The sequence below is a fragment of the Aquarana catesbeiana genome, linkage group LG11 (genome assembly GCF_042186555.1).
Source record: "Aquarana catesbeiana isolate 2022-GZ linkage group LG11, ASM4218655v1, whole genome shotgun sequence".
Lineage (NCBI taxonomy): Eukaryota > Metazoa > Chordata > Amphibia > Anura > Ranidae > Aquarana > Aquarana catesbeiana.
In genome coordinates, this window is record NC_133334.1 from 5,693,239 (window position 1) to 5,705,513 (window position 12,275).

Here is a 12,275-nt window from a genome sequence, read left to right on the forward strand (position 1 = left end):
TACAGTATATATCTCCTCTAATAGTATATACAGTATATATCTCCTCTAATAGTATATACAGTATATATCTCATCTAATAGTATATACAGTATATATCTTCTGAGTGGATTCGATATTTTGCTCCCTAACCATATAGTTGGTTATTTATATTTACCACTCCATAGGAGATATTTAAAAATAAATTACCTTTTTTTTTAAATTTATACATTAACTAAATTACACACCACACTTTTTTTTTTAAGGTTATTAATCGAAAAAATAATCGTTAGTTGCAGCCCTAATGTTAAGACAATTTACATCACACCCGGGCATCTTTTCCCCGCCACCAATGTATAAATGCCCGCTGTTTCCCTATAGGCTGGTTGCCTGACAAAGGGGCGGGTCTAGGTAGCAGTCCCGCCCATCATCACAGGTTGAATTTGACAGCTGCACGCTCTCTCTATAGCTACACAGGCCACACCCAGCGGGTTTGCTCACCAATCACAAGCTGTGTTGGATGCGCTGGAAGTTACTTTATGATTGTTCCTACCAGTCTTCGTCCTCCAGGGCCAGACCTAAAACCAGGGGCCCCAGGGGGCGATCCTTAGGAGGTGCGATGATGGAAATGGGATCACAAGCTGGCCTGGATGCGCTGGAAGTTACTATATCATCATCAACTGATGCAGTGATGCGGGACAAAACCCTTGTACCGCGGGATTGTGGGACAGAGGAAGAAATGCAGGAAAGTCCCACCCAATCCGGGACTGTGTGGACATAACTGATGTACCCCGATCAGCGGGGGCGGGCCTTCGAGAACAGAGGCCAAATATGGGCAGCACAGAAGCTTAGTGGTGAGCCTTGCAGCACTGGGGTCCTTGGTTCAAATCCTGACCAGGACACTATCTGCATGGAGTTTGCATGTTCTCCCTGTGCTTGCGTGGGTTTCCTCCGGGTACTCCGGTTTCCTCCCACACTACAAAGACATGCTACCTTTGCGTTGGTGGTGCAGTGGTGAGCATAGCTGCCTTACAAGCAGCTGACCCGGGTTCGATTCCCGGCCAACGCCATCTCCAATACTTGGAGTCCTCAGAGAGAAAAGCGCTATACAAGGTCAATGCGGAGTATATATTAGCGGTGGAATAAAACCAATGAAGCGAATGTGTGGAATGTTTGAGGAAGAAATGAGAATGTCCCCCCGGAATCTATAGAAGGTGAACCTACCGGCTGATAGAAGACGCTTAGTCCTCGCCGTGTCCATCGTATGAGAAGAACTTCCTGCACAGACGTCCCCCCGGCAGGAATATTGCACCGACACCCCCCCCCCCCCCCCATCCTGACACTGACGGACGTCTCTACTGATCTATTGGACATCAATGAGTTACACTGCTCTGCGGGGGCGGGCCTTAGACAACAGAGGCCACCCATGCTTAGTCCTTATTAGTGATGGAATCAAAGTTTTGACTAAAATTTTTGGAAGTGAATGTGTTGTACTTGGTTGGTATTGTTGGCACATTTTTGTAAGCGCCGCTTCCTCCAACCTCTATATGGACACCGTTACACTCCATGTACGGCGCTCTGTGTCACCATAGACCATGTCCTCCAGGAACGCCCACCAATCAAGGTGGCACCTTGGCACACTTTCTGTAGCCCACAGAAATCTGTCCCCATCACAAAAGCATTTCCCCCCAACTGGCTTGGATCCGGCAGATCACATTCCTCTCAGGTTATCCCCCATATAATGATTTACACCCGACGCATTTCTTGGAAGGAAGTCCATTTTTAAAAAAAAATAAAAAATATGTAAAACTAAATTGTAAAATTATTTAAAAAAAAAAAATGTACCCCCTTCCTGCCCAAGCCAATTTTCAGCTGAATGACAATTGCGCAGTGATACAACGCTGTACCCAAACTACATCATTTTAATGGAGGGGGGTGGTTTGTCCTGGTGAATGGAGGGGGGGTGTGTACTAATGGAGGGGGGGTGGTTTGTCCTGGGGGGTCTGTACTAATGGAAGGGGGGGTGGTTTGTCCTGGGGGGGTCTGTACTAACGGAGGGGGGTGGTTTGTCCTGGGAGGGGGTCTGTACTAACGGAGGGGGGGTCTGTACTAATGGAGGGGGGGTGGTTTGTCCTGGAGGGGGGTCTGTACTAACGGAGGGGGGGTCTGTACTAATGGAGGGGGGATGGTTTGTCCTGGGAGGGGGGGTCTGTACTAATGGATGGGGGGGGGGGGGTTTTCCTGGAGGGGGGTCTGTACTAATGGAGGGGGGGTGGTTTGACCTGGGGGGTATCGTGGGTCAGGTGAGAAGGCCAATCGGTCATTATTTACTAACATCCATAGGAACTGCAGTCTCTGACCATCTCCTGTATAAAAAATATTTTTTTTAAAACAGTAATTTTTGGTATCGGTTTTCGGCCTAGTGTATTTTTCATTTTCGGTATAGGTTGACACCAAAAAACCCATTCGGTGCACCCCTAATCAGAACACAATAGTCTAAGTTGGTGAAGTAAAATTAGAAAAATATATACATAAAACTGATAATTGTCATGTGCGTATGTATTCACCCCCTTTGTTATGAAGCCCATAAAAAGCTCCGGTGCCACCAATTACCTTCAGAAGTCACATAATTAGTGAAATGATGTCCACCTGTGTGCAATCTAAGTGTCACATGATCTGTCATTACATAGACACACCTTTGTGAAAGGCCCCAGAGACTGCAACACCTAGTCAGGGTTAGGTTATAAAAAATATCCAAATCTTTGATGATCCCTAGGAGGACCATCAAATCTATCATAACCAAATGGAAAGAACATGGCACAACACAAACCTGCCAAGAGACGGCCGCACACCAAAACTCACGGAGCGGGCAAGGAGGTCATTAATCAGAGAGGAGCACAGAGACCTAAGGTAACCCTGGAGGAGCTGCAGAGTTCCACAGCAGAGACTGGAGTATCTGTACATAGGAGGACAATAAGCCGTACGCTCCATAGAGTTGGGCTTTATGGCAGAGTGGCCAGAAGAAAGACATTACTTTTAGCAAAAAACAAAATGGCACCTTGTGAGTTTGTGAAAAGACATGTGGGAGACTCCCAAAATGTATGGAGGAAGGTGCTCTGGTCTGATGAGACTAAAATTGAACTTTTTGGCCATCAAAGAAAACGCTATGTCTGGCGCAAACCCAACACATCACATCACCCAAAGAACACCATCCCCACTGTGAAACATGGTGGTGGCAGCATCATGCTGTGGGGATGTTTTTCAGCAGTCAGGACTGGGAAACTGGTCAGATTTGAGGGAAAGATGGATGGTGCTAAATACAGGGATATTCTTGAGCAAAACCTGTACCACTCTGTGTGTGATTTGAGGCTAGGATGGAGGTTCCACTTTCCAGCAGGACAATGACCCCAAACACACTGCTAAAGCAACACTTGAGTGGTTTAAGGGGAAACATGCAGGGCTGCCATCAGAAATTTTGGGGCCCCTTACACAGTTTTAGGCCTGGGCCCCCTCCACCCCCAAACCTGACCATAAACATTGTCCAGGGCCCGCCCACTGGCAGTCCCACCGAGTCCCATCCCATGTCTTCCTCTTTCAGTCTCATCTCCTCCATCCCACATCCTCCAGTCCCATCTCCTCCTCCAGTCCCATCTCCTCCATTCCATGTCCTCCTCCAGTCCCATCTCCTCCATCCCACCTCCTCCTCCTCCTCCAGTCCCATCTCCTCCATCCCACATCCTCCTCCTCCAGTCCCATCTCCTCCTCCAGTCCCATCTCCTCCATTCCATGTCCTCCTCCAGTCCCATCTCCTCCATTCCATGTCCTCCTCCAGTCCCATCTCCTCCATCCCACCTCCTCCTCCTCCAGTCCCATCTCCTCCTCCAGTCCCATCTCCTCCATCCCACATCCTCCTCCTCCAGTCTCATCTCCTCCTCCAGTCCCATGTCCTCCAGTCCCATGTCCTCCAGTCCCATGTCCTCCTCCATCCCATCTCCTCCTCCAGTCCCATCTCCTCCTCCAGTCCCATCTCCTCCATCCTGGGGTTCTGGCGGCAACTGTCTCCAAGGGCATTTCTCTCTCACTACCTGTTGCGCCCATGTGACCTCACAATAGGACACAGATGGTAAAAAAAAAAAAAAAAGAATGTGGTTTTAACTCTTCCATAATTTAGCCAAAATGAGAAAAAAAGTGCTTGCTTTATATACACTTATATATATATATATATATATATATATATATATATATAACTAGAACATCTAATAGGGTTACATCATTGCATGAGATTTCCTGTCTTAGTGTCACCAGAACAGGAAGTGGGGGGGGGATCTCACTGTGGGGAAATAGCTTGCATTTTTTGCCCTAAATGTCCAAATTATAATATATATATAATTGCTGGCTATATTTCCACAGGGAGATCCCCTCACTTCCTGTTCTGGTGACACTAAGACAGGAAGTGAGGGGAAATCTCCTGCGATGACATAACCCTGTTAGATGTTCTAGTTATGTATCATACTAAAGTATATATAAAGAAAGCACTTTTTTTTCCCCATTTTGGCCAAATTATCATTCCCCCCCCCCCCCCCATCGGTGTCCCACGGGTTGCAGGAAAAAAATTGCTTGGTTTCCCCAATTAACACACACAGCGTTGATGGGGGAACCCCTGCTGCGGAGCCATTGTATTCTCCCAGTGGGGGGTGGGAAAACTGCCCCCGCCAGGAGAACACAGTAAATTACTGCTAGATGCTACAAGAGCTGCTAGCGATAATTGTATGTAAAATCTGACAGGCTGGTCGTACTCAAGTCGATCGATCGATGAACTTGGGTACATTCAGCCGGCCCAAACATAGATTGAATCTCGGCCAGTCTCTGCTAAACAGAATTCAAACCGTCTATGGCCGGCCTTATCTTCACACAGGGGGGGGCCGATCCAGTTTTTCTCCGCAGGGGGTCTATCTGGGGGTCCCTTGCTGAGCTGAGCGGGCAACTGACAGATCTGTGTCGGCTCATACCGTCCGTTTACACCCAATAGAGCTGCACAATTAATCGTCAAGAATCGTTATCGCGATCTCGATCTAAAGCGTTTCACGATTCTTTCTATGCAAAGAATTCTCTCTGCTCTTCTGAAGCCATCAAAAGAAAGGAAGAGAAAAAAAAAAATGGGCAGTGCCAAGAATCACAACATTCTTTATCAGTTTAACTTAAGTATAAACATTGTAACAATTTGTCAATGGAATAGACTTCCTGTGTAAGTGAAAAAAGTTTAAACCACTTAAACACTAAACCTTTTTCCTGACATTTGTTGGTTTCAAGTTAAAACTAGAAAATACATTTCCTGGGGAAAATGCGGGGGGAATGCTGAATAACTAAATTGCTAAAACGGCCGCCATCAAAACTGCCCCATCATACTGCCATCAAAACTGCCCCATCAGAATTGCCCCATCAAAATTGTCCCCATTAAAACTGCCCCATCATATTGCCACCATCAAAACTGCCCCATCAGAATTGCTCCATCAAAATTGTCCCATCATATTGCCACCATCAGAATTGCCCCATCATATTGCCACCATCAAAACTGCCCCATCATACTGCCATCAAAACTGCCCCATCAGAATTGCCCCATCAAAATTGCCCCATCAAAATTGCCCCATCAAAACTGCCCCATCAAAACTGCCCCATCAAAACTGCCCCATCAAAACTGCCCCATCAAAACTGCCCCATCATATTGCCACCATCAAAACTGCCCCATCAGAATTGCCCCATCAGAATTGCCCCATCAGAATTGCCCCATCAGAATTGCCCCATCAGAATTGCCCCATCAGAATTGCCCCATCAGAATTGCCCCATCAAAACTGCCCCATCAAAACTGCCCCATCAAAACTGCCCCATCATATTGCCACCATCAAAACTGCCCCATCAAAACTGCCCCATCATATTGCCACCATCAAAACTGCCCCATCAAAACTGCCCCATCAAAACTGCCCCATCAAAACTGCCCCATCAGAATTGCCCTATCAGAATTGCCCTATCAAAACTGCCCCATCATATTGCCACCATCAAAACTGCCCCATCAAATCTGCCCCATCATATTCCTCTATTATAAATCAGTACATGGTGTGTCTGTCCCCTCCCCCGGGCTCTGTAATCAGAGCTGAGATGCTCCAGCCACCTCCCCCCCCTGTGTATAACAGAAGCTTTGGTAACCATGGCAACAAAACACACACATTACACTCTGATTAATGGCTAAAATTTCCTGAAATGACCTCTAAACAAAAAGCTTTTTCTCAAAAACTGTAAAAGATATCAAACTGAAAAGATATAGCCAGATAGCTGAATATTTTGTGAACATTTTAAAGTTTGTTTGGCGTCTGTAGGTGAAAGTATGAAGGAGCTGAAACTTTTGGGAGCGGAAGAAGAATTTAAGGATCTGAAGCATGCTCCCATAGACTTCAATGTTAAAAAAAAGTGATAAAAAGCTTAATATTTTAAAAAGTATAAATGGTGGGAAAAAAGTTGAAAAAGTCCCATCATCAGCTGAAAGAGACGAACATTTTAATAGTTGAATGGTTTTAATAGCCGAAAGTATGCAGAAGATACGCAGAGCCAAATAACGTACGGAATAAAATTAAAGATAAATAAAATCGAATAACAATAGTGGGACTGCTAAAGCATTCCCACTAATTAGAGGTCTCCAGATATTTGGCGTTTTTCAATTAATCGGCCGATTGTGCTGATAAAAAAGGCCGATTATAACTTCAGTGCGACTTGCAAAGGACTTCTGTAATAGAGGTCAATACAAGTTGCCTGAAATCTTCTGTGGAGCGACTTCTCTCCTCTCTGGGCAGCCAAGTCTGAGAAAAGAAGCTAAAGAGATACAATGTTTCCACTTATGGAGGAGGAGTTCTCAGTTTAACCATTTAAAGACTAAATCTTTTTCTGACACTTGTTGCTTACAAGTAAAAAATCCTGTATTTTCTGCTAGAAATTCACTTCAAACCCCCAAACATTGTATATATATATATATATTTTTTAGCAGAGACCCTAGGGAATAAAATAGCGGTTGTTGCAATATTTAATGTCACATGGTATTTGCGCATTTGTCTTTCAAACGCAACTTTTTTTTTTTTTTTTGCAAAAAACACACTAATGAATTAAAAAAAAAAAAACAAAGCGGTAAAATTAGCCCATTTTTTTCGTCCAAAAGTTTTGATTACCTGTTTTTGTGTATTTAATATTTACCAAATATAGTTTTTTGTTTTTTTATCTAAATTATACATACAAGTGAACTGATTGGAGGTTTGTTTTGTTTAACCCCTTCAATACCGGGGGGGCACTTAGACACCTTCCCGCCCGGGCCAATTTTCAGCTTTCAGCGCTGTCGCAGTTTGAATGACAATTGCGCGGTCGTGCTACACTGTACCCCAAAAAATGTTTTATCATTTTGTTCCCACAAATAGAGATTTCTTTTGGTGGTATTTGATCACCTCTGCGGTTTTTATTTTTTGCGCAACAAGTAAAAAAAGACCGAAAATTTTTTTAAAAAAACAAGTTTTTCTTTGTTTCTGTTAAAAATTTTTGTAAATAAGTTTTCTTCTTCAATGACGGGCACTGATACGGCGGCACTGATGGGCACCAATGAGGTGGCACTGATAGGTGGCACTGGTATGCGGCACCGATGGGCACTCATAGGTGGCACTGATTAGCACTCATAGGCGGCATTGATGGGTAGTTATGGGTGGCACTGATAGTTGGCACAGATGGGCACTGATAGGTGGGCACAGATGGGCACTCATAGGCGGCACCGATGGGCACTGATAGGTGGGCACAGATGGGCACTCATAGGCAGCACTGATAATTGGCACAGATGGGCACTCATAGGCGGCACTGATAATTGGCACAGATGGGCACTCATAGGCGGCACTGATAATTGGCACAGATGGGCACTCATAGGCGGCACTGATAATTGGCACAGATGGGCACTCATAGGCGGCACTGATAATTGGCACAGATGGGCACTCATAGGCGGCACTGATAATTGGCACAGATGGGCACTCATAGGCAGCACTGATAATTGGCACAGATGGGCACTCATAGGCGGCACTGATAATTGGCACAGATGGGCACTCATAGGCAGCACTGATAATTGGCACAGATGGGCACTCATAGGCGGCACTGATAATTGGCACAGATGGGCACTCATAGGCAGCACTGATAATTGGCACAGATGGGCACTCATAGGCGGCACTGATAGTTGGCACAGATGGGCACTGATAGGTGGGCACAGATGGGCACTCATAGGCAGCACTGATAATTGGCACAGATGGGCACTCATAGGCAGCACTGATAATTGGCACAGATGGGCACTCATAGGCGGCACTGATAATTGGCACAGATGGGCACTCATAGGCAGCACTGATAATTGGCACAGATGGGCACTCATAGGCGGCACTGATAGTTGGCACAGATGGGCACTGATAGGTGGGCACAGATGGGCACTCATAGGCAGCACTGATAATTGGCACAGATGGGCACTGATAATTGGCACAGATGGGCACTGATAATTGGCACAGATGGGCACTCATAGGCGGCACTGATAGTTGGCACAGATGGGCACGGATGGGCACTGACAGGTGGCACTGATTGTTTGCACTGATGCCCCTAAGGGTGGCATTGCTGGGCATCACTGCAACATAATGGTGCCAATCAGTGCCCATTTGTGGGCACTGATTGGCACAGATCGGGCAAAAAAAAACCCAAAAAACTAACCAGTAAAGTTAGCCCATTTTTTTTTTTTTGTATAATGTGAAAGATTTTATGTTGCGAGAATCCTGAGAGAATTGTGATCTTTTTATTCTAAGCAAAAAAAAAAAAATGGTGATTCTGATTTTGGCCGGAATCGTTCAGCTCTAACACCCAACTGCCCTCCGATCCGGCCAGACAGAGGGGGGATGGGGGCCCTTCCATCTTTTCTTTTTTGCCAGATCGGATCGGAGGCAGGCGGGTGTAAAACAGACACATTTCCATTTAAATCCGCCGCTCCATAGAGAACAATGGGCGGTCCGATCGGGTTGCCTAAAAAAAGAACGGACAGGAGGACCCGATCGGATCGCTCATGTGAAAGGGGCCTGAAAAGCAATCCGCACGGATTGCTTTTCAGAGCATTGGCTAGTTTAGTGAACGTGGAGTAATAACAGTCACTGTAATGCTACCCACAGTGCCGTCCTTTGAACACGGTGACATCAGGTGACATCTCTGCTGCACATGTGTGTAAAGTTACTTTCACTTTCTGCTAAAAGGACAGCGATAGATCTGATAATACAGCGATCGATATTAGGGGGGCGCAGGCTGTGCTCTGTACAATGTCTTCTACCAGCTTCAGGGAAACACTTCTTATTTTTTTTATTTTTATTTTTTTCACTCACAGCGATCTCTGCAGCAGCTTCTCTTCAGAAGAATTCTGTCCCCTCCCCCCCCAACACAGGAAGCACGAGGCTCGGGACGGGGCACCCTGCGTACCTATTGGCTAAGGAGGCAGCAGGAGGCGGAGAAGCCCGCCTCCTGAGCCAATCAGCAACTGAAAGGCTGTTGAGTCCCTCCCTCATACCATCTCCCGAGTCCCAGCCCCGCCAGCTTACTGTGCTGTGTCTCTCCTGCAGACCAGCACCATATCTCCTCCGGCTCCTCCCTCCGGCTCCTCCCTCCTGCACACTTCCTGGTTGCCCGCCGGGCCCCTCCAGACACTCGGGCCCCTTACATGTGTATCGGCTGTACCCCCTCCCCCCCCCCCTCCATGATGGCGGCCAAGGAAACATGTAAATGTGTTGGAATGGCCTAGTCAAAGCCCAGACCTCAATCCAATAGAAAATCTGTGGTCAGACTTAAAGATCGCTGTTCACAAGGGCAAACCATCCAACTGGAAGGAGGCGGAGCAGTTTTACAAGTAGGAATGGGGAACAAATCCCCAGTGGTGAGATGTGACACCTCATAGAGACTTATCCAGAGTGACTTGGAGCTGTGATATCGGCTCTACAAAGTATTGACTGTAGGGGGGTGAATAGTTTTGCTCATTGACTTTTTCTATTATTTTCTATTTGTTGTTTACTTCACAATAATAAAAAAAACATCTTCCGAGTTGTGGGCGTGTTCTGTAAATGAAATGATACAAATCCTCAAACAATCCATGTTATTCCAGGATGTGAGGCAACAAAACAGGAAAAATGCCAAGGGGGGTGAATACTTTTGCAAGGCTCTGTAGATGATTTAGTTGGGGATTAGTGTAGCGGTGGAGGGGGAGTGCAGGATGGAGGAGGGGGAGGGGGGATCACTATGGGGGAGGGGGGGTCACTATGGGGGAGGGGGGTCACTATGGGGGAGGGGGGGTCACTATGGGGGAGGGGAGGGGGGGTCACTATGGGGGAGGGGAGGGGGGTCACTATGGGGGAGGGGGGTCACTATGGGGGAGGGGAGGGGGGGTCACTATGGGGGAGGGGGGTCACTATGGGGGAGGGGGGTCTTTATGGGGGAGGGGAGGGGGGGTCACTATGGGGGAGGGGGGGTCACTATGGGGGAGGGGAGGGGGGTCACTATGGGGGAGGGGGGTCACTATGGGGGAGGGGGGGGTGGTCACTATGGGGGAGGGGGGGGTGGTCACTATGGGGGAGGGGGGTCTTTATGGGGGAGGGGAGGGGGGGTCACTATGGGGGAGGGGAGGGGGGGTCACTATGGGGGAGGGGGGTCACTATGGGGGAGGGGAGGGGGGGTCACTATGGGGGAGGGGAGGGGGGGTCACTATGGGGGAGGGGGGGGTGGTCACTATGGGGGAGGGGGGTCTTTATGGGGGAGGGGGGTCACTATGGGGGAGGGGGGGGGTGGTCACTATGGGGGAGGGGGGTCTTTATGGGGGAGGGGGGTCACTATGGGGGAGGGGAGGGGGGGTCACTATTGGGGAGGGGGGTCACTATGGGGGAGGGGGGTCACTATGGGGGAGGGGAGGGGGGGTCACTATGGGGGAGGGGAGGGGGGGTCACTATGGGGGAGGGGGGTCACTATGGGGGAGGGGGGTCACTATGGGGGAGGGGAGGGGGGGTCACTATGGGGGAGGGGGGTCACTATGGGGGAGGGGAGGGGGGGTCACTATGGGGGAGGGGGGGTCACTATTGGGGAGGGGGGGTCTCTATATATTGGGGGGGGTCACTATGGGGGAGGGGGGTCTCTATATATTGGGGGGTCACCCCGCCGCCATCTTATTAAAGGAGAACTCCAGACAAAGCTGTGATTTGATTGGTGGGCGGGGTGTGGAAGGGTTAGCTCCTCCTATCAGGTTTTATGGCTCTCTGTGTCCCCAGTGAGGGGATTTGGCCCCTTTCCTGTTTCGGTGACCCCAGAGAGGATCATTAGGATCCATCAATCTGCCGATCGCCTCTCCCGGCGGTGTGCCGGCCCCGTAGTCGGTGTGGTGCGGGTGATTTGTACGGTAGGGCTCCCTCTCCCTCCCCGGACTCACCATGTTGATCCTCCGCGCCGGCCGACCTGCTGAATAATGCCGGAAATCGGCGCTCAACCGTTCCGGACTGATCTCTCCGCCCCGCCCCCCCAGACCCGACCAATCCACTCCACTCCACTGCGTCACATGACATCATTCACCCGTTTTTTGTTTTTTTTCCTCTAATAGAAACTTTATTGACACGTTTCCGCTCTGTTATTGACAACTTTATTTATACTCCTCAATGTGAACAGGCAGTGTGCAGCTCTCTGTAGGGGGGGGGGGAGGGGGATGGGTCACCGACACACCGAGGGGCTCCGCACTCCACAAATCCCACAAACTGACACCCGGCGGGGCCACTCCGAGTCCAACTCCATCCGGAACCGGACATTACCTTCTGGGAGGGGCACCCCTCTATAGGACCCAGGACAGGAAGTGAAGGGAAATCCAAAATCATATCGTTGTCACCGGAACAGGAAGTGAGGGGAAATCTTCCAATATGGACACATTACATCCTCCTGACCCCCACACTCTACATTATATACTACTGACCCCACACTCTACATTATATACTACTGACCCCACACTCTACATTACATCCTCCTGACCCCCACACTCTGCATTACATCCTCCTGACCCCCACACTCTACATTATATACTACTGACCCCCACACTCTACATTACATCCTCCTGACCCCCACACTCTGCATTACATCCTCCTGACCCCCACACTCTACATTATATACTACTGACCCCCACACTCTACATTACATCCTCCTGACCCCCACACTCTGCATTACATCCTCCTGACCCCCACACT

General features: G+C 48.4%; 1 protein-coding gene and 1 non-coding gene across 2 annotated transcripts in view; one reads left to right on the top strand and one right to left on the bottom strand.

Moving 5' to 3' along the window:
• Positions 1 to 11,592, bottom strand: part of LOC141111818 (proteasome subunit alpha type-1-like) — a 54,235-nt gene extending 42,643 nt beyond the window's left edge. The window contains 1 exon segment of the mRNA XM_073603967.1: positions 11,477 to 11,592. Within this exon segment, the coding sequence (XP_073460068.1) occupies positions 11,477 to 11,479 (3 nt within the window). The 5' untranslated portion in view covers positions 11,480 to 11,592.
• TRNAV-UAC (transfer RNA valine (anticodon UAC)) lies at positions 974 to 1,045 on the top strand. Its single transcript has one exon. It is a non-coding gene; the product is annotated as a tRNA-Val (tRNA).
• Positions 11,593 to 12,275: the final 683 nt, after the last annotated feature.